Source organism: Bombus terrestris, chromosome 17, assembly GCF_910591885.1.
Source record: "Bombus terrestris chromosome 17, iyBomTerr1.2, whole genome shotgun sequence".
NCBI lineage: Eukaryota > Metazoa > Arthropoda > Insecta > Hymenoptera > Apidae > Bombus > Bombus terrestris.
Genome location: NC_063285.1, coordinates 940,011 through 964,617, shown reverse-complemented (window position 1 = coordinate 964,617; position 24,607 = coordinate 940,011). Strand labels below are relative to the sequence as shown.

Sequence of the window (24,607 nt, the reverse complement as noted above, 5' to 3'; positions counted from 1 at the left end):
ACCTAAGCAGCAGAACCTTCGTAATAAAAATCAAGGACACATATTCTCAAGTTAAAGACATCAAGGCAGGGGTACCACAAGGAAGCGTCCTGGGCCCAATACTATACACATTATACACGGCGAACATATCAATAGTCAGGCATACTAACTCAGAAACGGCAGTCAAATTACTACAAGAACATATCACGAAAATAGAAAAGTGGCTGCATGAAAAACAAATAAAAGCAAACCCCAATAAATGCAACCATATTACATTCACGCTACGAAAAAAGATACCACCAAACATCCTTCTGAACGGCACGCATATAACACAAACAAAGCATGTCAAATACCTAGGACTCCACTTAGATATACGACTCACGTGGAAACTACATACCAAATCAATAATAGAAAAAATACAGAAAACAAGGAGACAAATGCATTGGCTAACAAGCCGAAATTCCAAATTAAGCATAGAAAATAAACTAAAAATATATAAAACGATCATAAAATCAATCTGGACGTACGGAATACCATTATGGGGCACAGCAGCAATGAGCCATATAAACAAAATAGAGATAATACAAGCTAAAATCCTTAGAACAATAGTAAACGCACCATGGTACGTTAGAAATGATGACATACGGAGGGACCTGGGAATCCCAAAGGTCAAGGAAGAAATTAGCAGATACTCAGAAAAATACAAATCAAGAATAGCAACACACCCAAACCGACTAGCTGCGGAAACGTACAAAACCATAAACATGGACAGAAGGCTAAAAAGGAAGCACCCAGCAGACCTCATAAAGGACATAACCTAGCAAACGCGAGGATGGTACCCCGCTGAGGGTAGCCACCAACATATTAATACAACTGTTAAAAAATTCTACCAAATGTCCAAATTGGACAAATTGCGAATTTCAATAAATAAATAAAAAAAAACATTCCGAACGAAGGCATCTCTCCACGAATCCGATGATCTCGTGTCCTTAGACACACCTCGCCATAGTTTTCCTCTGCAGCATCATCGTGACGGAAAGTCATTCTCTCGTGAAGTCGCATTAGCGAGTTACATAGCGTCTTTACGCTCGGTGGATATTCCACGTTTAAACAAAGAGTTAGTTTAGTAATACTTGTACTGTGGACAAGCAAGTTGAGTGCAACTTGGGCTTTGGAAGAAAGCGCATTTTGTTATCCCGTTGATCGCGGATTCGTTATTGAGCCTGGGATCATTGTCATTGGCATCTCGAGTGTCTGACTGCCGCGGTTGTTTGTCAAATTCTGTAATAGTTATGTTTGCGCTAGTCAATGTCTTCTAATCCTAATCTGTCTAACCCGACATATGTATAGCAAAAAGTTGTTTAAAATGTTGAGCTTTCGACATGTTCAAAAATCACTAAGATCGGAGGGCAAGTAGTCATCAAATAGACAGATTATCTTGAGCAATACAACTGTATCTCAGACATTTTCATATCTATTCAATTCCGGCAGAGATATTTACAGTGAGCGTAGATATTATTCATAAAACAATCAATTTGAAACAATACTTCGTGAAATTGTTATTTATTAACTAATTTTTTATAAACTACGAATGAGTAAATATTGTGGAAAATATCTAAAATAGATACAATGCAAAGAAGAATTAGTTGCTTGTATAACTTGCGAAATTTACGAGAAAAAACAAACAGTGGCAAAAATATGTACGCAATATTTATTCGTACAATTCTTAAATTTTTAACTATTTATAAAGAAATGCAATTTAAGTGAATTTAATAATGAAAAGTCAATGTAAACAGACAATTAATATTTCCTAGAGTATCCGCAATTCTTTTAGATATTAAATTAGCAAAATTCGATGTTATGCGTGGCTGGATCTGGTTCCACTTCTCCAAAAGAGCATCCCTTAACTTTCTTGTGAGGAAATTTCCATTTTTTATGGAGTTGATATCAAGAGATTTTAAATATGCCGGTATCCACATTCTGATATGGTATGGTATGGTATGCATCGTCATCATACATGAAAATGAAATTATCTTTCATATCCATTTTTTTCTCACTAGAAAAAGATTGCATTTTAAAATATCAACATAAACCGTAAATTGTAACGAATTAACATCAGTTGCACACCTAAAACAATTACGGAACTTCCACCATGTTTCACTACAATTCGTAAGTTTCTAGTTTTAATTTTTCATTTTTTTTCACCCAAATAGTACAGTGTTCATCGGACGCGAAAATATTAAATTTGTTTTTGTTCGTGAAAATCACTTCGTTGCAGTACCTCATTGGCGTACGGATATTATTATTTGTTTGTTTCTCTTAGAAAATATTTTACGCGGGCCACACGATCGGGAAATCCTCGATTTCGTACAAAACTACGCACAGTACTAACAAATATATCGATATCGAAATTATTTTTAAGGTGCCCAACTATTTCTATCGCACTTACTTTTCCATTTTATCTTATCATTCTAATAATAATTCGGCCAGTATACTGATTCATTTTTCCACTTCCCGAGTTATTTTCCAGTCTTTTTCGTAGACCATGCCTATCAATTATGCTCTGTATAATAGATCGAGGTCTGCTTACTATCCGTGAAATTTCTGCTAAATTTTTACGCTATACGTTATTATACACGTTAGTAATAATTTGTCTTTCACCTATCGTAGTCTCTGCACGTTTACGTCCCATTTTCCAACGATAATTCTAAATACATCGAAATTGTTAATGCTATTGATGCCGATAACGTTCCCAACACCAATCGTGATTACGAAACAGTAATGTTATGTGTTTACTTTATGCATTCTCCGGTAAGCAATTCGAAATAAGAACTGTAAGAATACCTATTGTTTGTAGATTTCTGTCGATATTTTGTTTTTTCTTGCTCATTCCACAAGTTCTACAGGTAATTAATATTTTCTGGATTGTATCTATTCTAGAGGTTTCTCAAAATATTAGGTTATCCCATAAGTTCGTGCCGACCTTTGTGTATACATTTCATATTTTAAAGAACAACGAGAGAACTTTTATCGAGACGGAATAATGAAAAATGGGAAGAAGTTGTACAACGAGAGGGGGATTACATTTTTTCATGAAACTGAAAGGTATGTAAATCATCTTAACATATATAACCGCTCGAAAAACGGCACGAACTTATAGGATAACCTAATATATACTTATTTATTGTTTCTAAAAAATTTAGAAAAAGTTAATAAACAACAATTTCACGTAGTCATGTTTGTCACCGTAGTCATCGGTACACGAATACTTTCTACACCCTGTAGTTTATCTTTCTCGTATCTAGTTCTGTGTATTAGATAATTAATCAACTTTTTATATGAATATTTTTCTCTCAAACTTGAAACATTTTTCATATAGAGAATACTATGTAAATAAATTATACTTAATTCCAATTGTTGTAATATATTATAGGGACTTTGTTCATCTTTGTACTATACGCGCTATATGTTTGGGAACAATTGCTAGAAAACCCAAGGAATATGTTTCGAAGTCAAAAAAAAAAAATGAAGGACAAAATAGCTGTTGCTTAGTTCTGTAGCGGCACTCGACGGTAAAATTCATAACGGTTTCCGTCCAGTAAACCCGCTACGCAAAAACCGTGTTTACCGATAGATTAATTTATCATAGATCCGACAACATTAGGCGGTTACCGAAGGTCAATCAAAATCCGTCGTTTTTGTCGTGATCATATGCCTTCGCTTCGACTACCCGAAAAGTCAAAATTCGTAAACAAGGTCGAGAGTTCAGCGACCGTTGGGATCTTTCGAGAACACCCTCGAAATTAAAATCCCGACGCCTTTTATCAACTCCTACGGTTATAAATATAGCGAATAGGGAAGCGAGGCAACCTTTTGTTATCGAGTGACACGAGCAGTAACAGCTAAATTGATACTTCCCCTGCGCCGATATATTCCTAATCACGAATCAAGCCAGCAAGTTGTGTTATACGGCTAGTGTACACGTAGGGTATACATTAATAAATTATATTGTTAAACATACTCCAGTGTTTCTAAACTTTCTATCGCCTGCATACACCTCAGTTCTGATGACTTTTAACCCATTAGATGCAATTCCGTATAACTAGCATTTGATTACAGGTCCCCGATCCTAATTCAAAATTTATTGACAGGGAAATGAACTGTGGAGGATGAAACATGGTACAGTAAAAAACGTAAAACTAAAGATAATAAATGGAAACTATTTTTCAGAATGTTGCTCTTGACAACACATTTCAATGTCATTGAAATCGACGATCGTTCGCTATGTAAATAATTTCTGCATAATCTTCTTCTTTAAGAGAATTTGTAAGAGTTGAACGATCGATTTGTCGTTCCTGATTAGTCGTTTGAGATCCTTTACATTCATTCATACCGGGTAATGAATATTTTAATCGATTTTAAATATTAATAAGTAACGAACAGAAATTGAAACGCAATTCTATTATTCTTTATTTTCGTTTTATTTTTTATACTGTGTATAACTCTGTTATAGAGTATTGAGAAATAAATGTTGGTTCTATACAATAGGAGAAACATTTAATAAATAAGATACAGTGAATATTATGAAAATTATTTTGTATCACCCACGTTTCAGCTGCTCGATTACCATTTTTCCGTTTTTCTTATTATTATCTTATTATTTCATTATTACCAATCTAACATAATTACTAAATGTTATTCAATAATTCTATTTTACAATCTGTGCGCTATAACATTAATATCCGTTGAAAATTTCAGCTGCATTAAATTCCTTAACTTTTTAATATCATTGGTAATTTATTCCTTAAACTCCAAATTACTTCTCAATCTTATACAATGAATATGTAGTTTGTTGTTTTGTATCGTAATATACGGGTATTGTTTCAACGACTTTTATCGAATAAATCTATTTTTAATTCAACATCGCAATCAGAAGTCTTTTCCACTCAGCAGTGCAATCACTCTGGAAAAAAAAAGATACTGGTGTTTTCGTCTTACAGTCCACGATAAATAAAAAGTCGTTTGCGAACGTGCAAATTTATTGCAAACGAAACATATATTACAGTTATGTGAGATGCATATTATTAACATTTATGTTAGAAATGCCTATACTTTTTTTTTCTTAAATAAAATTAATAAACACATTCCTCTCCATGATTTTCTTTAATTTAAAAGTGCGATCAGAAGCCGCTTAAACTCTTCGCTGCAGTCACTCTGTAAATGCAAACAGAATGTAGGAAGGATTAAAGCAATGTAATAAGTGCAAAATAATATTATATTTATATACAGATTCAATGTACACGTACGCATGCACATTATGAAAGCGGTTTGAAATTAGTAAAATTAGTTAACTGGCATATGAATTACTTTATTAATTAACGAATTTCGGTATGTAATTTTTAACAATTATAACAGACAATATTTATTTATATTCACTCGATTGGTCTCACAGAGATTAGTATAGTGTATTTCGATGCGAACGAACTAATTTTACGAGCAAACTCATATACGACACCATAATCAACAAAGTCAAACAAAAACCAGCCAGTACCGTAATCACTGCTAATTATTGATGTAATTTAGAACAAATTAAAGTTAAGACATCTATACAGCTTCGCGGAATGTTGCGAAGATATATTCCTGGCGTTAAAGTAAGATTTAAAAATAAAAAGAATTGTTGAACATGAAATGCTTTCATCCAAGTAGAGCAAGCAAGAGTCTCTTGTAGTCTCCTGAACAGTCATCCTGAAATTTATGGAAAATTATGGGCAGCCAAGGTACAGGCAAGGTACTTGTTAAAGAATGAAGTGATTTATGAAAAATTAAAACACGTGTGTGTGTAAAATTAAAACGTGTATATTGTGCATTATTATTTTGATGAGTGTGAGTCCAAGTATAAATGTTTCTGCAAAGAAATCCTTAATTTTCATCATTCTAGCAATACGATTCTTTTAGCTGCTATAGCTTAAAATATCTATTTTTAAAGGATACTTGATATGCCTGTCGTTAAATGACATTGTTTATATTTCGTAATATGTATTTTAAATAAGTTTTATTGTTAAAAAAAAAAAGGAAAGGTAAATATTACAGAAACATTTTTACAAAAACACCAAGTATTTAGATAAAAATATGAAGTATCTCTGACTTACATCGATATCACCTGCAAGCGATTGCCCATACATTTTTTGATAAGTATCCTTAATATCTCCTAAATCGATTTCCGATCGAGCTACGATTATGCGTATCAATGTCGAGTCATCTGTACCTAATCCACGCATTGCTTTGTATAATCTCTCCGCAAAATATGCAGTTTTATCTCGTGCACACCTGACTAAAATAAACAAATTCAAAATTAATTTGTTGGCCTGTATTTTGCATTGCACTTTCGCAATAGCCACAAAATGAATTTTCACGAAAGGCAATGAAAAAATTATTACAAAGAATTGTACTTGGAATTATGTGATCGCAACGAAACTACGAATCTTTGGTACAATGAATATGCTGTGAAGATTAGTTCAGATTTAAAGAAAATTGTCGCAATTACAATTAGCTGGGTTTACACTGATTCGATTATCATGCGAATGTAGTTATTCAGCCTAACACTGGATTGTAACTGGAACCTAACCTCAACCTAACCTCGATCTAGACAGTGTTGTCATCGCAACAAGTAATCCAGTGAAACGAATGAGTTGAAGATCTACTTTTTCAATCTAGTATTTCAGTGTTCAGTGCTTAGATAACAGTGCTGGTTGAAGTGTACATATATTGTTTTGAGAGAATTCATTGTCACTACAGTCTACCACTTTCATCGTCGAAAACAGACTGAAATAAGGTAAACATCGATCGATTTCCGGTCAAGTCACTAGAATATAATCGCATGATCCAGCGCGACTCGATTAACGTAATCTCAGCTCAAGAGCTTTTTCACATAGCGATATGCGTCTGACAATAATATTTATTTGTTTTTCGGTTGGTAACAACTTCTTGTCTGCAAAACAATACACATCTTTTAGCAAAGGCTGTCGCGAGCAAATGCTGAAATAAAAGATTACCCATTTGATTTATACAGAAAAGAGCTAGTAAAAAAATGAAAGTAAGTAGCAAGTATTGGATTCATCCAACGAGATGAATAGAACAAAGGACTTGTTCAATTAATACGAATTTAGAAAGAAAGAAATTTCTCATTCGCTATTTTAAAAACTTCGTAGCGAGTCTAGTGACACGCGTAAAGCAGGGACTAGGTGTTACTGCCAATTTATTCAGGGAATTCTCTTAATGTGATTTTAATTTGAACTCCTTTAAAAAATCCCTATCTGTCTAGATACTTTGTTTCTTTCTAACGACTTCCCTCTTCACTACTTCTGTCATTCATTTATTATTATATATTATTATTATATAGTATGATATTAATAATGAATCCAAACATTCACATATATATGCACTCATTCATTGACTTATTCTCTTCCAGGTCTCTTCTCTTTGAAGCAATAATTAATATCCAAACCACTCAAAATTAAATTTCACCAGTATGTTCTACATACTTCCTACATTCTAATAGAATGCAGAAAAAATAATAAGAGAAAAAACATTATACATACTAACAAAGATCCACAAACGCTTTATAAAAAGAGCTATAAGAAAAATATAGAACCTAAAGAGAATAGGCTTGATTAGTCAGAGAGAACACATTGTTTGACCCGCGAGATCACCTGGCCCTGCATCATTAGACTCTTATCTGTGGGCAACAATGAAAGAAATTGTGTGGAGAGTCGTACAAGAGACAATTTACGACAAGAACTCGTAGAAAGGATTAATGGTCATTCGCTGAACTAAAACAAGATAAACGTAATATTCGGAGAGTGATAAACTCAAGCTTCGTATGATGGTAAGCTTGTATTCAAAACGGGGAACTGCACTTTGAAATAAAAACGTAAAGCAACGTTTTTCAATGTAATAAAGCGTGATTATAAAGCATTTGCAGGCCTACGTTTATATAACATCTTTTTCTTATTTCTGCTCATAAAACATACTGGTGAAGTTTAATTGTTTGAACTTCGAACACCTTATATAATCTAATTCTGATATTCAGTCAGATAATTTTAATTTTAGCATTCACACAAACAAATCGCACGAGTAAACAATTAATCTTTGGTAAAGGATCCTATATTGGATTATACGCAATTATTATGGGAGGCTGACTTTATTTCTCGTTTACGGAAAAGTTTCTGAAAACCTACTGATATGGCCGAAGTTTTAAAAATAATCTATGTAGCATGGATTTAGCATAAAAGCGATGTTTAGGAGAAGAATTTTTGACAACTCGAAAGTTAAGAGCCAAGAATTGCCTTACGACGGTCGGTTTAACGCCAACTTACCAGGCCCGGTTTCAAAATTTAATTTAAAATTGTGCATTCATCGTTATGTCTTTTGTTCATCTAACATTATGTAAATTCTTGTACTATCTGATTAATTAATTTCTCAATTCTTATTAACCTTTTAACACCTGAACTTATTCCACCGCAACTTTTTGAGAAATGCATGTTTCCCCAAAGTTTTTTATTAAAGTGGAACAAGAAAGCATATAAAAATATAGAACAATTACCAAGATATGAAAAAAATATCAGTAGATTTTACATCGGAAGAGAAAACGAGAAATACGTTCACAAAGATCCCAGCGCTCCACTTGAAAAGAGCGATAAGGATGACTTGTAGAAAAAGATTGGTATACAAGTATATCTCGCACTGTATGGTGAAATTTGAGGATGTAAATAAACAAGTATAAAACTGGAGAGAAAGATTTTCAAAGTTGATCTCAGTTGGTCTTGAAGCGTCTAGCGTTACAGATAGGTTCTTGCACTAATAAGTCAGAAAATCAGAAAAGTCATATTCTTGTGACAAATATCATTTTGTAATTTCGTAATTTACCTCAGAAGGAAGAAAAAATGAAGAACCAATGACACGTTACAAGTTTGTCAAAAGTCATATAAATCGGTTGAGAGATGACTTTCGGGAATCAAGAACACATGTCCATCCACATCTTCGTCGGACAATAGACTAGACAACAAACTAACATATTCCCAATGTGGAAGAAAGAAAACGGGACTGTATCGTTTGTTCTGATAGGAAAACAGTAGGCGAAAAACGTAAAACAACTTATTATTCTAAAACGTGTATAAACCAGCCTGCAATGCATATTGGGAATTGCTTCAAAATTTAGAAATTAAGAAAACTATAAGAAATAAAATTTTGACTTTTTGGCAAAAAATATGATCCTCAATGTCTACGAATTCAGATAAATCAAATATTACAGTACATTACTTGGCTCCAAAACTGTACTATTTATATTATTTTGACGATTCCTGAGTCCACGTTTTCGCAACAAAGTGGCACCGAGTTGCTGATAGGTGACGTTCGAGATGGCTCCGAGTGCAAAGGGTCAATATAAGAATTTACATAAAGTAGACGAACAGAAAAAATAACAATGAATATACAATTTTAAAGTAAATTTTGAAACCGGTTCCGGCAAGGTTGGTGTTATATCGTAAAAATCAACATTCTGAACAACTTTTTCCTATACATATAACCACCAATCGGCCTTAGTTTCCGAAATATTCCCAAAAGACTGTCGATACCACTACAGTTGATTTTGCCTACAATTTTATTTTATACGTCAGTATATCACTCTGTGAGGCATCTGGTAACCAATACACTGTCAGAAACGAACAGTTATAGACAGAATTTGCTGTAGTGGTACCGGCAGATTTTTGCGAATATTTTAGAAATGAAGCCTAAGTAGTGGTTATGGTATGTACAGGAAAAAGTTGTTCTTATATTAACACATATTAAAAAATCATCGAAATCGGTGAAGCGAATGAAACATCCATAATTATCCAGACCTTTAGTGATGTAATAGTAGAAGTCCTGCTTATTCAATCTTTATACAAGTATATATGTGCATTTGCATAAATGTGGTACCGGAGTGTTGATACTTATTTAGAAAACAACAAGGTATGTTTCCCTTGATTTTTCCCAGACTCTACATGATAAGCTTTTCACAATCTAATTACATATATGTGTACATGCAATTATATATATATATAATTATATTATATGGTATATATTAGATAATACGGTATATATTAGATTAGATATATATGTATAGTTATTTAAAGTTAAAGGCATAAAAAAATGTAATTACTGTGGTTACAGCTAATGACTGCCAATCGAGTATCACTTATCGGCAGCCAATGGCTGTAGCTGTAGCTGCAGCAATCACGTTTTCTTTATGTCTACCTCTGTCTCGTTTTGTTGGACAGACTACAATTAGATGACAAGCTACGTGTTTTAGAGTATTCTTTAAAATATAAAAAATGTAAGCATAAATAATATGCATAACATTTGCACTAGGAGTGTATAAAGTACATAAAACTAATTACATACTACTTATTGATAAAAAAAATTAACGACATTTTCTTCTATTGTAGCAAATAAAAATTGTGCGATTTTACTTCTTTATGAAAAGTAATATATATTTCTTACCAACTGCAAGATAACCGTCTTCGACTGATCCGGAAAATTCTGTCTTAATAGCTTCTTCTAAGCTGTGACCAGCAAGACGTTCATATTCCTCAAAAATTTTTCGTAGTTGAGGGAAACTTTTCGTAATGAGAATAGCATTAAAAGTACTTTCGTCTGTTCCCCATTGTTCCTCACCAGCTGCAAGTAATCTTTCGGCGTCTTGCATTGCAGCTTGCTCGTCAACTTCAGGATTTTCATCTCTATTGGCCTATAAAATAATTTATACATATTTTATTAAATATATTTTTGTTCTAAATGAGAATAATAATAAGAATAGTACTTCTATATTTGTGCGTTTGTTAATTGTCAACTGTGCACTGTACATAAAATATCTTATGCGAATAATTAGCTCATGAATTATCGCGTTTAAATATTGAAATACCGTGTGAGATAATGTACGTGTATCGCCTCTTCTTGGAATTTGCGAAACGTTCTAAGAGAACGTAACAACGGTTTAAAATAGTGACAAAGATATATTATGAAAAGACAGTGCCGCTTTTATATGATCATTAGACCACTGAATACGCCTCGATCATGTACATGACATTAAATGTGTGTATCAATGGATAACTAGAATATAAAATAAGGATGCAAGATTGAGAGTGACTTGCTGTGTGCCTCGTTTTAATCGAGTTGCATCACGAAGTATAATAAAGATAAAAGTTGTTTTTAATCTCTCATTAGTCATCTCGTACGTGTGACTAAAGTGAATATTTAGTAAACAAAAATGTTTGAGTTTATTTGAATGTTCCTTTAAAACACTGTTTCTAGAGCTGTTACAGCTTGAACTTCCCAGCCCAACGGGAGAACGTACACATTAATTCGCAGAACTTTTATATTTAAAACATACATAAGAGATTCGAAGGTCTCATTAAAAAATCTGATCTATTATACTTCTTTTATTGATTGCTGTACTCCTATAAAACGCATCAACTACGCTTTTTCTTATGCGATTCAAATCAATTACTTCTCATTCCGTAGATCACACGTTATGTCTACACTATGCTGATCGAACTTGACATTTATCACCAATTTTTCATGAAGATATCCGATAAATTATTATCCAAACATATCCATTAGGCATATGACTGACTCGTCATTTTCAAATGACTTTGACATTGAATCTCAAAGTTAAATATTTTATATTGAATCGTATAGTATTCGTCACAGGAACAAAAGTCTGTTTTGCAGTCAGATAAGAATTAAATACTGTTATATTAAAGAGGAAACTGAAAATTATTCCTTAGCACACGAGATAATCCACTCTCGATATGATTTCAAACTATTGCGGAATTACTTATTGTAGGATAAAATATTTCAAACGAAAATCGAATGGTATTGCAGAGAATGATACGATTTGATATTATTTTCTTGCAGGTGTACAGGCAGAGACCAGGTGAAGATCAACTACGTTTTCCTTTGGATGGTATCAAAATTCTTATTGTGTTAATCGAACAATTCATTGTTCCATCTGAATGCTTAATAATAGTCCATACCAAAAACCATTAGTTCAGGAGATATTTTAATAGAGATATAACACAAGTAACTTGGAAGAGAGAAGTATTAAGTTTAAGGGATATTTCAGTAAAAAGTACTTTTGCAATAAAACAAAAATAATAAATCTCCTTCGTATCTGCTTTACGTATTGATTTCCAAAGAAATCAATGACATCGAGTCTTGAGACTTTGAAAATAGATGCTTCGTTCTATAATATTTGGGACTATTTGGGAAGAATATTTATTTTACGTGCTAAAGAATAATTCCTCATCTTTCTGTTTCCTCATTAATATGACGCTATTTACTTTCTATCTGACTGCGAAATGTAAATAGCGTCTGTTTGTGAGTAACGTCAAAGTAAGAGATAATGGAACTCTAAGGCTATTTTCCAAAAGAACGGCTCATCTGTGACTCGTGGTGTCTTCGAAATTTTTCTGTCTCGTGACGAGTACGGTGAAATAAAAAAAGTTTGAGGTGAAATTTAAGGTTGTCAATTTTTCGGTACCTCTTTTTAAGAGATCCGCATAGATCCGAAAGTGTAGAATGAGAATCATTTGTCAAAGCCATAACGTATAATTTTGTAACACCATGTAGGTAAGAATCTAATGAGAATAGAATGGCTCTTAGTCATTTATTTTCAATTCTTTTAAGATACGTTGACAATAGCGTGTGAGCTATCAACTTTTATCTTCATCACGCATTATATATATAAGGTAGATTGATATTTGTGTGACGTCATGCTATTTCCCTGAAGCCACAAATTTTCCTTTTTCAATAGAGCGCTTTCTATCTTTGGACTTGACGTATGAACTTAAATCGAACATAAATTTGTCAATATATAATACAAATGGATAAAAGTGGAAGACACAAATTGTAACAACAAAATTTAACAAATAACTCGAATAAATTAGTAAATCTTCAATTCATTTTCATTACAATTCCATTACTTTGAACACTTGTCCCAAACATCAGTTTCACCGTTTTCAAATTTCACTCAGTATTGAAACACCCATCCTTGTGCATCGATTTGTAATGTTTATATTTTATTTTCCCCTATCCGGTCAACGTAGTGGCATCCATATATTTCACGCCATAACCCAAACACGATAGAATTCAGAATTCAGATTGTAACAGTGAAACATACATCGCAAAAGTACAGTAAAATGAAAACCCTCTTATGTCATTAACACGGTCGTCACCACCGTCATATAAGAAGCGAGGCGATAACTGCGATCAATAGTTTCGTCCTTTTTAGAGATATGGTGAAACTTTGTCTACAAAAGTCGTACAATACGGGAGGAGCCATGATATGGCAGTAATAATTTTTGCGTAGATCGAGTTTTTTCGGAGATGTCAAGATCACCTCCATTTTTTTAAATTGCTTGCAGTACTTCTTTATTCGGGCAGAATAGAGAGCGTTTAGCTGATTTAAGCAACCCCTAATAGAAGGTCATCATACAATAAATAAAGAACGTTCAAAGTAGCGCCCGTTTGCATTAATATAACTTTGAAATCATCGAATTGCCAAAGACCGTGCACTAGTTATCACTTCCGGATTCATAGTAGCACATGCCACGCAAAGTCCTTATTTCATATCTTCTAATACTCTTCCTATATTAGTTGTTGGACATAGTTGTACGTAGTAAGAAATGGAAAGGTACTCGGCGCATGCATGTAAAGTTGTTAAAGTCAAAGTTAAAAAGATCTTCCGGAATCGGTGAGAATCAGTTTCCTGACTACCTCGTTCTCCACATTCAACTTCTTTTATTTATTGTTGAATGACTTTCTATGAATGAAATCATCTAAACAGCCCCTATATCTCTAGAATAGAAAAGTAGGTCAAGCAATTAAAGAAAATCGAGATAATCCTTAAATCTCAGAAAAATCTTCATATTAGGGCATTTTCGGTACCTGGTACGATAGATATCTGGTTGTAATCCATTATGCTAATCAACGTGTTAAATTGTTACGAAACCGTTCAATGTAAAAAACGTAAAATTTGTCGAGTTAAAAATCCAATAATCATCATTTATCACGAGTTAAGATCCATTTAATCTATTTGTTATCGAGTGAAAAAAGAAGTTTACTTTTTTCGAGGACGGAGATTCGAAAGAAAAATGTCGTTTCATATTTCTTATTTATCGTTCTGTTATCAGTGTGAGTATTTTATCAATTATTGTATAAAACATCATATACATCAATTACCCCAGAAACATAAATATGACTGACTACTGCTGTGCTTTTGAAAATGTTTGGTGGTATTACAAAATGTTTAAACATATCGTTTCCTTTTAAAATAACAGTCCCAAATGTTGATCTTCGATAATATCATAATTCAGATAAATTTACAATTTAAACGAATATGAAAATAATAAAAGAGTAGTTTTGTAAGTTTAAATAATCATATCAATTTAATTATTATATCATAAAATTTACTTACGCATGAAAGTGAAACTAACAGCCTCTTGAAATATCCAGAAGTATCGCTTTTCAAATCTTCCTCTAAATCCGTTCCATACACTGCAAATATATATAAAATTTATATTACGATGTAACATTAAGGTATGTTACATTTTTTATAAATACGTTCATGAAAAAGGAAACATTACATTAAAGAATACATATTATAATTAAGAATTAAATGAATTTACAAAAGCCTTACTAAGAAAGAAATTATATCAGTGTACTGCTTCTATCAAAAATTGTAACATGCCAATTGTAAATAAGTAATTATTTTTAAATAAAAAACATGCAATGCAAAATGTTTTATAATCTTATACCTTCATATAAAACATGTGATTTCGTGACAGTTAAAAAAAAGTGTAAGAATACTTTATGAAAGTATTCTTACACTTTCTTTTAATAGAATACTGTAAGAATAGAATAGTGTAAGAATACTTTTATAAAGTAATACTTATATACTAATAGTAATATACTAATAGTAATAGTAATATACTAATACTAATAGTAATACTTATAAAGTAATAAAGAATACTTTTATAAAGTAATACTTTTTTTTAACTGTCACGAAATCACATGTTTTGTATCGACATCTTTTGTGAACATATTACGAAACTGTAACGACACCCATCTGTCATGATTTTATTAGTAAAATTTTAAACGATTTTGCAAATGTACGTAGAAGTATTCAATCGGTCCATTTTTAACACTTATCATGTGCTTAAAGTCGTTATTCAACTATATATTTTTTAATACGTATAGGTTTGTATTAAATATTTTCTACATATATTTTCAAATTAAAAAGAAATTTTGTCAATATAATTATAACAGTCGTCTCTCATTATAACATTAATGAAATTCCAAAATGTTTTATGTAATATGTACAATATATACATAAAAGATTTTTATGGTAAATGCACAAATACTTTCATGAACCACTGCATGAATATATATGTAACAAAGTTAAGTATATTATAACTCGTGTTTATTGAAAAGAAATTACCGATTTATTGAAGCAGATCCAGAAATACATACTAAAATAGGAGCTCATCATATACTTAACTGTTACATAAATGCGTTAAATCTTTTGAAAATCTTTTATTCGATAGAAAAATAATATACAGGGAAGTACGGCAAAGGCTGATTCTGAATATTAAAGTAAGAAGAAAAGTTCATACAGCATACATCCGATATGACGTTATTTTCGAGTAACGGCTTACTTTGTGCTGTAACAGTTGCTTACCTGCCTTCACAATATGGATTGTGCAACCAGCCTATAAGGATTTCTTGACGGAGTTTCAACATCGTCAACTGATGTTTTATAAATTAGAGATTTTAAATGCTCCCAATTCAAGTCTGGAGAGTAGGCTGACCAACAAACAAGGACAGGATGACTTATCTATTTGCCAGGAACTCGTTGATTTATTTAATGTTTAGCATCATAAAATAAGCTGCAATTCGAACGCAAGGCCATACCGGGTATATGTTTATATGAACTGTCGTATAATAATGCCGTATTTCCCATATGTTTTAATTCAGCCTATATATTTAAAAAAATACGATATATTGTGACCGTAAGATAAAATTATAATTTGATTTTCCTGATAGAGAAACACGTGCTACAGTAATGAAGTCCTGAGGTTGACTTTTTATCAAATTTACACATTGTCAATTAAGTCAATTCAAGTTGATGTAGTCAAGTATGAGAATGTTCATACCCTTATTAAAATTAACAATGCTTACAGTAACTCAAACATTTTTAAGCACATAGAAGATCGTGGAGCAATAAAGAAATTCTGTTTTAAAAATGTTTCAAATGAAAAATGTACCCAATCGTATCTTCTTTTAATGATTTTAAATCATCCGGACAAATAGCTAATACTATTCATTGCAATTAATATTCAAAACATGCATTGTGTTAAAACATATCTTATGTGAAAGATATACTTAATATCATGAGAAACATATCAAAGAAGAAGAAACTGGAAGATGTTAAAAAGTGGCCATTTTTTGGTATCGTCTGGAGTTGAAAGATTTATGTACAATATTTGAGAGTGTCTACCAGGGAACAAAAAGCTTATCATTTTTCTGAAGAAAATAATGTGGAAAATGAATCCAAACATGAGAATATGCTAATGATCGAACTCATCTAAGAGTTATATTTCATCTCCTTCTTCGGATACTGAACCGTCTTCACAGTGGTTAGTAAGGAAATTAGCAGGTAAATCAACTGGACAACCAACAACGCGCACGCCGACTTTTCATTCACATGTGAGTACAAGAATGGCTTTACTTTTGTCTATCAATATGTATACAAAATATTTTAAACTAATGAAATATCGAGGATATAATATTTTAGCAAAATGCCATTATTTAATACCATATAAATTTCATATTTTTATAACCAATGCAACAGAACGTATTTCCTGTTGTGGATTCAATTCTAACTGTAACATAAGATGCTTGACATAAACATTTCTCCGACTGTAAGAAGATATGTTAATCTTATAATAACAGAGTTCACAGCTGCGACTTAAAATAATTGTAACTGTTCTGATTACTGAAACTATAACAATAATATCTCTTTACTCTGATTTTTTCCGCTACTTATATTCCGATAATTGCAATATCATTAAGTTATTGAACTTGCAATTGGTACACATGTTTGTCTCCGAATACAAAACGGGTGAAGAGCGAACGCGTTATTGGCTGTTGTATTCATGTAGCAATGATTTTCTGGTACTTTGGTTCTACTGGATTCCAAACTTTAGCTAATTTCCGACTTGTCAGCTGATTTTTTCATTAATTATTTTGGAAATGGTTTAACATTCGAGAAAAAGGAAGACTAAATATAAGGAATAGGTGAGTTCGATCGCTATCACATGTTTAGATTCATTTCTAATAAGTTCCCCATTGCTTTTTCAGAAAAATGATAAAAATACTTTTTGTTCCTCGGGAGAAACTCTTAAAAGTCCTACATGAATTTTTCAATTCCAGGTGATGTCAAAAATGGCCGCTTTCTAACATTTTTCTTTCTTTGTTTAGGTCAAATATGTAATAATGTGAGCATGAATTTATTAAAGAGAACGAATGATGAATGTTCCTTAAAAAGAAGGAATTTTAGTAGCTATTGAATTATTTGCAACAATGTTGTTCATATTTCTATTAAATATTCGTATTTATTTAAAAAATCATTCGAACAAAAACAGGCTTACCTTCTTTATAAACAGCAGATATGGTTTTGATGCCATAGTTGCTAAGAGATGCCAGCACCTCGATAAGAGCACCTTCGTCCGTGCCAATTCCAGACATCGCATTATGAAGTTCTTTAGCGAAATATTCCGGTAACGGTGTCATCAATGCTATAATTGCCTTTTCAAAATTACCGCCAAGTTCTGATTTCAATTCAGAGATCAGATCCTTTCCATACATGGTTTTAAATTTGTCAGCTATTTCAAGTCGTTGTACAATTCCACGATGAGCAAGGACATCGATTATTGTCTGTTCATCAGTGCCGAAACCTTTCATGGCAGTTCGTAAGAGAGCTGCATCTTCTTCTGGGTCGAAAGGATCAGCAGAATAGACAGTTGGTGTGCACTAAACGAATGAAATAAAATGCGAAATACATATTACATAAATATGTAAAACTTTCCATTATTTATTTCAAAGCAATATATAATAGTAAATATCTAAAAAATGTTTAACGAATATTTTAGATATGTATATTACAAATAAACAGAAAAAACGACAAATAAACATTTTTTAGCCCCTTTGTTTTACAGGAGAAATACGATTCTATTTTATAATATAACAGTTTTAACATGATATATACCGCATACATTATTAGTAAGATTTTGTCATCACGTCTTTTGCAATCCGAATTGATTAGCCTTCAAATAATAAAACAAGTATTTTTATTACGTTCTGTCATTGTGTCTTCGATTAACCGGCTTCGTTGAGAGTGAGGCAACGCGAACAAATCAAGACCAACTGACTAATCGAGACCTAACCTAGAATAAATCACGGAACGTTGACCGAAATTCGTAATTCGTCGCTATTTCGCATTCATTCTACGTCCTCTATTCGTCGCAGAAGCAAAACCAATAATTGGGTTCATCTATACTTAATGAGACGATACTATTCTGTGTATATAGATATTACATATAATTTATGTATAATTTGTGATATTAAATATAATTTATCCATTTATGTAGAAACGTACATATCAAAGTTTAAAGTACAAAAGTTTATTCCGAAGACAACGAGTCTTCGCAATTAAAAGCGAGGGTCATTTTGGCATTCGAAAAACTAGAAACGGAGAATACATTAAAAAACGTGCACGAAAACTTAATTCGGATAGCACACCTGTGTATACAGTTGGCTATAATTTTCAACGATTGTTGCATTAATAAAGTAAATCTTAAGAATTACATGCTTCATTAATACTTATAAACCTACGGCATATGGTTTGTATTATGATCCATTTAACCCCTTCCCGTACTTTAGCGAGTCAGTCATATGAAACTCGCGATATTCATGTTTGGCCCAAGTATCTGTTCGCGAGTCAGACTCGCGATATTCGTGTTTGAACCAAAATCTTCATCGCGAGTCTGACTCGCTAAAGTACGGGAAGGCGTTAACCACGGCACACTCAAGTGCATGCGTCTTATTTTTCATGCGCAATCGCTTCCTCCAGGTTGTACCATCAATACTGGGTCACCCTTTATAGGCTCCGATTAATTACAAACAGTTCAAACGATGCGGTCTTTTCACCGATTCGATAATTTTGCGGAATCGGTAATAGCCGAAAAGTATTCACACGTTTCTGTATTTCCGCTGCACGTTCAGCTTCCAAACTTACGAATTAATATATTCAGTGCATGCAGTGTGTAATAGCTATTATTATAATAGCTTATCGTTCATTTGTCGAATCAGTTACTTGTCATTTCTAGTAGAACATATTTACGTAGGATTCACATGCGTGTACACGGTGGAATTACCGATTCGGTCGCTTTCGACATTCGGCTTCATAGATATGTATGAAATGGTAATAAAACTGAATCAATCGGAAAGTATAGAAAACAGATGAAGAATAGAGGAAGAAAGAAATAAGGAATACAAAGCTCTTGAAATGAACTAGATGCCAAAATGATAAAATTGATAGATCACGAGATAAATTTGCATAACATCGCGAAGAACAAAATCGTAAGGGTTGGATTTTCGGTGTAGATATGAAACAGTATGAACGCCGCTTTCGAATCGGTCAAGAAATCACGTCGTCTGAACTGACCTTTAAAAGTTCATTTATACATAACCGTGCTGTATCCGTTTCGTGTCTCAGCCGCGGTCTTGCGCCGGACCCCAATTGGTTACCATACTTTTAAATATATATCCGTATCGTGTTAGTCATCATCCGCAGCGTGGACGTATTCCATTCACATTTGGTAATCTCCTATATTTCTCTTATTTGCCGATCTGACCGGAGGGGCCAGCCCATAGCATGAGCTTGTATAAACGTATCTGAACATGTCTCGTCCATGTATCACGCTATAAATATGATTTTATCTTAATAAATCTTCTTATCCGTTTGCCATAACGGATGTACAATGAATCGCATTTTCTTTCTTTGTTGCTTTGTTTCTTCTTCCTCTTCTTCGTACCAAGGTATCGCTGCTATAGCTAAGTCTTTGGTTGGAAACGGCAGTTTGTTATATACTTGCGTAAGTTTGACTTCTATGTCTGACTAGCATGTTTGTCTCGGGTATATCCCGGCTGGTAGTATACAAATATTAATGAATAAACGTTCGGTCACTGTTTGGACACGGAACGGATTCGGCACGATTATTTATAAATAGACCACAAGTTATGTATGATATGATATAAATATGATATGTATAATCGTATTCAGGTTAAACAATGCTCTACTGTAATTCTACCGTGTCTGAGAACCTGAATTGTACTATGTTTTAGTTGTCCCCATAAATGTTCAATTTAGTATGTAATTTAGATCCTAATTATCGTGCAAAATACACACTCTTTTAAAATGGTGAAATTAATTGTAATTAATGATTTCTAACTATTTTAACTTGTTTGAACGCAATAGAAAGAATCTTATGGTTTGAGAGATCTCCCCTATTCAAAGAATTGCTGATTTAATGTAATTTAATGTAAAAATCTATCAGAGTACTTATTTTATTTAATTATTATTTTAGATAAAACACACTTGAGACAGTGGTTAAATAATGGCTTTAAAAAATGTGGATAAATGTTCTAAAGTACCCATCTCTGCACTTAAATTCGATTGAGAATTTGTAGGAAGATAAGATCAGACAAACAAGTTTAAACATTCAAACAAAATTTAACTATGCCTATAATGGAACTTCAAAACTTTATTTTGAAATTAACTGATATGAAATGTCATTATTGTTATCGTTTCGACAGGCGTAGCTACGAAATATTAATATTAATTTACGACATTAAAAGATTTCTCCTCTAAAACGAAGTAGGTTTGGGCTTTCATATTGTGCGTGTACCGTATACATAAAGTAGAAAGTAGTTAGTAATTACCTGCACATGATAGTACTGAGTGGCCGACATTATTCCAATCAGCTAAAAAATACAAATTCATATTAAAATCATATTAAATAATAACATATGTATAATACTTATGCTATAGTTATATTTTAGAATTCTTATTTCACGGAAAATTTGCACAATTAAGATCAACTTATCATTAGAATAAATTACTACCTGAAAACAAAATTTATTATGTAACATTTCATAAACACTTTATCGAAAGCATTAATTAATCAAACTCATACTCCTATCCTAATGATTGACATTACACATTTGTTTCATTATTAATTGTTCAGTGTTTAACATGTAAAATACGATTAAAAATAAAATACAGTTGCAGACACAATTAAAACATCGTATAGAATTTGAGGGTGTAATGTTATGAGAAATAAATGAAAATACTAATGACGCTATATTTACAACAAAATGGTAAACTTTAGGTATACTATAATAATATCACGTTTTAATTATCATACATATTTGCTTCCAATGCCTTAAAAATAGGAATTTGCTCAAACGTAATATACAAAACATAGTTATGTTTAAAAATATCGCTTTAAAAACATAAAATCATTCTATATTAATAACATTTTCATTATAATTCTAACAACAACATTATCAAAGATTTGTAATATAAATGTAGCAACGTTAGTGTTTAAAAAGAGGTAACAATTTTAAAGTTTATTGTAATATAATCTTAGTTAATAACAATCTTGATTAATCTGAAATGAAGTCGAAATGCTTAATATTGTTACACAATAAGTTAGTTTTCTATCTTGACAGTCCTATTTTTCCATTCGCGTATCTTATTTATCTTCCCACCTAACTGTACATAATTTTAAAATATGAGAAAACATATTATCAGGAAGTGTGCGTTCATGTAAAGTATATATATATATAAGTATACGGCATTGCGAAATTTAGGTGAATGATGACTTGAGTGGTTGATATAAATATCTTTGAAGACCTGCAGTTAACCTTGTTTGATATATACGCGAAGAAGAATACCAAGAAGCTATCGTAGTGAAATTCCAAAGATTGTATTGATCGGTGTCTATGTATAAACTAGTATTTGGGGTGTGGCTCTTACCTTCTTTTGAAGCGGTTACAGGTTCTATTCGCTCTTCTGGTACCGGTTCCGTTCGGTTCTCGTAACCAACTGAAACGAACCGTCGCTCGTCACGGATATTCTTTGCAGGAATGGTGGGAGCAACAAACGGAGAACGTATGCGTCTACTATAGGAAATGAGATTTAACGATGACTTAATGCGCAATTCGTACGAAAATTGTGCTATATGCAATATAATGTTAAGCGTTGAAAAAGTATGTGTAAATGCTGCAAGAATCAAGAAATCCTTGTAATGTAGCTTCTGTTATTCTACAATTAATGAATTGTTAATCAATAATCAATTGTTATCTGGATATACAATTGCTTGAGAATGAGATTCAGGTATCTAGTTTATGCAAAAATATAATGTATTTATATACAAATAGACGGAATAAAGTAATTGGAATTGTTAAGAATGTATCAATTTTAATAGTCTGTATTTTATTTATATATATATAGTCTCTATGCCTTCTATATGTTTATTTGTAATACATAGCCTTAAGTACTCAATCTTTGATTAAATAGTTTAATGTTATATTTTACTAGTAATATTTCCGTATAATATATTTCCATGTATATTAAAATTGTTTTACCAATACATACAATACAAAATGAAGAATTTTTACTAGACACAAGCTTTATTATGTAAGTTAAACAAATGTGCATTATCTAAATTTAATTTTCTTATATCATATTTAATATAGAAATAGCATTATTTTCATATTGTTTGAATGAAACTTTGAGAAAGAGAGAGACAAAGAGAGACAGGAAAATTAATGTACTGTAAATAACTAATTGACTATGAAATAAAGTGTTAACAGTTCCTATTTAATTTGTTTCACGCGTATTTGTAAATTACACATACAGAATTCCTATTTAATTCCTTTTAACTGCACCCGTTGAATTTGTTAAGTACAACAATTTAAAACAAAATAAAAAAAAGTAAAACAAATGCAGCAGAAAAATGCAATATATTTCACTTAACAAACAGAGTATTTTAATATTACTACTCTACTATTGGCATATTAGTCGTATACGGATTATGTGTATATGATATATTTGACAAGTATTTTTTCTAATTCAAAGAAGTACCGTTTCTGTATTATTAATGAAAGAAAATATGCTAAAAATCAATATCAATATTACAAAGTTTCCTGCTTCACTTTGCATTATCTAATTAAATTATTTACTCACCTTTAGTCAATGTCAATTTTATATTATAACAATTAAAAAGGCTAAATAACTGTGCGTTATTTCTTTAGAACGCTAAACACAATTTTCGTATCACTATCACCGGTTTTACAAATCGATTAAGCGTATATAATAGTTATCGACAAATGTGAAGCGTCTTGATGTGTTTACATGCAGTCGCGCACACTAAATGGTTACGGTATCTGAAAGAAACAATTTCGCATTACAATGTCACAAGTGGATCAGTAGAAGAGAGAATTGGTGGGGGTGCGACGTAAAGTCGATGACGTGTCATGCAAAGTATGCTGCAGAGTAACGAAGAGAGAGACTGTCGTCATAACCGCGACTAGGTCTCCCGTTCACCAAAAGATTCTCAAGAAACAAGGTCAGGTGATTCATCGCATTGTATGTGTATTACGAATATCATATATACGTATCCATTAAGTTCTTTGAACGGTGATGAAACGAGATTCCTTGACTTGTTAGATAAAAACCTGTAATGATTACAAAACTAAGAAACATAATGACGTTATATACCCGTTTAGAAATTACCTTTCTTTCTATCTATATTGCTTTACCGATGTAACTTACATATATATATATGTGTGAAGTTGTCTACTTAACTTCCATATTTTGAATAAATTTTAAATTATATGTCGCATTTTGTATTGCGTTTTATACTTTTAAAAATGTCAAAGTCTAGTTTTATTAGCAAAAACCTAATAATTACCAAATAGTTACTTACCCATAGCTTTCGGTGAAATCGATATTATGAACGGCAAATTATTGAAAAATAAAGCAAGATATCTTAACAACTATTAGGTTTATCTCCAATAAAACTTAGTAGATTTTTGTTAAGAATTCATTGCTTATCAAATCGCACTGCTAACTTTATTTTTAATAATGTTGTTTTCCTCACTAATGTCAGAAATAATTTTTCTTAACTTGCATTTTTATATAATACTTATAAAATAATAATTTTCTTATATACAAACGACTATTATATCAATAATAAATATATTATAAATATTTCATATTTATTTATGTAGAAAAACAAAATTCAATGCAATAAAATTAAGAGAAGTACAACTTTTAATTGTATCTTATGACAATGTATATTTCAATTAAATATCCAAACACATTAGTCATGATATACACGATACACCATTTATATCTGTCGCATGAATCAACATACCTATGACCGAATGTTAATATAAG

The 24,607-nt window shown here is 31.9% G+C and overlaps 1 protein-coding gene and 2 long non-coding RNA genes across 9 annotated transcripts; 1 reads left to right on the top strand and 2 right to left on the bottom strand.

Moving 5' to 3' along the window:
* Positions 1 to 1,674: 1,674 nt before the first annotated feature.
* On the bottom strand, positions 1,675 to 2,588 carry LOC125386747. Its single transcript, XR_007227152.1, has 2 exons — positions 2,429 to 2,588; positions 1,675 to 2,035 (listed from the first exon to the last, which is right to left on the bottom strand). It is a non-coding gene; the product is annotated as an uncharacterized LOC125386747 (long non-coding RNA).
* Positions 2,589 to 2,780: 192 nt separating this feature from the next.
* LOC125386746 lies at positions 2,781 to 4,938 on the top strand. The gene is made up of 2 exons (XR_007227151.1): positions 2,781 to 2,885; positions 3,413 to 4,938. It is a non-coding gene; the product is annotated as an uncharacterized LOC125386746 (long non-coding RNA).
* On the bottom strand, positions 4,426 to 23,596 carry LOC100650720 (annexin B9). 7 transcript variants are annotated; one of them, XR_001099779.3, is made up of 9 exons: positions 23,393 to 23,596; positions 22,181 to 22,326; positions 21,082 to 21,123; positions 17,730 to 18,111; positions 14,495 to 14,574; positions 10,519 to 10,765; positions 6,129 to 6,310; positions 5,531 to 5,724; positions 4,426 to 4,942 (listed from the first exon to the last, which is right to left on the bottom strand). XR_001099779.3 is itself a non-coding variant. In XM_003394382.4 (8 exons), exons 3-8 carry the CDS (start codon positions 21,109 to 21,111, stop codon positions 4,892 to 4,894), a joined length of 972 nt encoding a protein of 323 aa, XP_003394430.1. In that variant the 5' UTR covers positions 21,112 to 21,123; positions 22,181 to 22,326; positions 23,393 to 23,596; the 3' UTR covers positions 4,426 to 4,891. The 7 variants fall into 7 exon arrangements, 5 of the variants coding, with proteins under 5 accessions (XP_003394430.1, XP_012176295.1, XP_012176293.1 ...); XR_001099778.3 differs by lacking the exon at positions 4,426 to 4,942 and adding an exon at positions 5,001 to 5,193; XM_003394382.4 differs by lacking the exon at positions 5,531 to 5,724.
* Positions 23,597 to 24,607: the final 1,011 nt, after the last annotated feature.

What these genes read in the sequence shown, in the direction of transcription:
- LOC100650720 (XM_003394382.4), bottom strand. Translation starts at nt 21,111, where the DNA reads ATGTCGGCCACTCAGTACTATCATGTGCAG. An exon ending in CTCAGTACTATCATGTGCAG is followed by an intron (nt 18,112 to 21,081) that starts GTAATTACTAAC and finishes TCATTCGTTTAG; the next exon opens with TGCACACCAACTGTCTATTC. An exon ending in TGTTAGTTTCACTTTCATGC is followed by an intron (nt 10,766 to 14,494) that starts GTAAGTAAATTT and finishes ATTATTTTATAG; the next exon opens with GCCAATAGAGATGAAAATCC.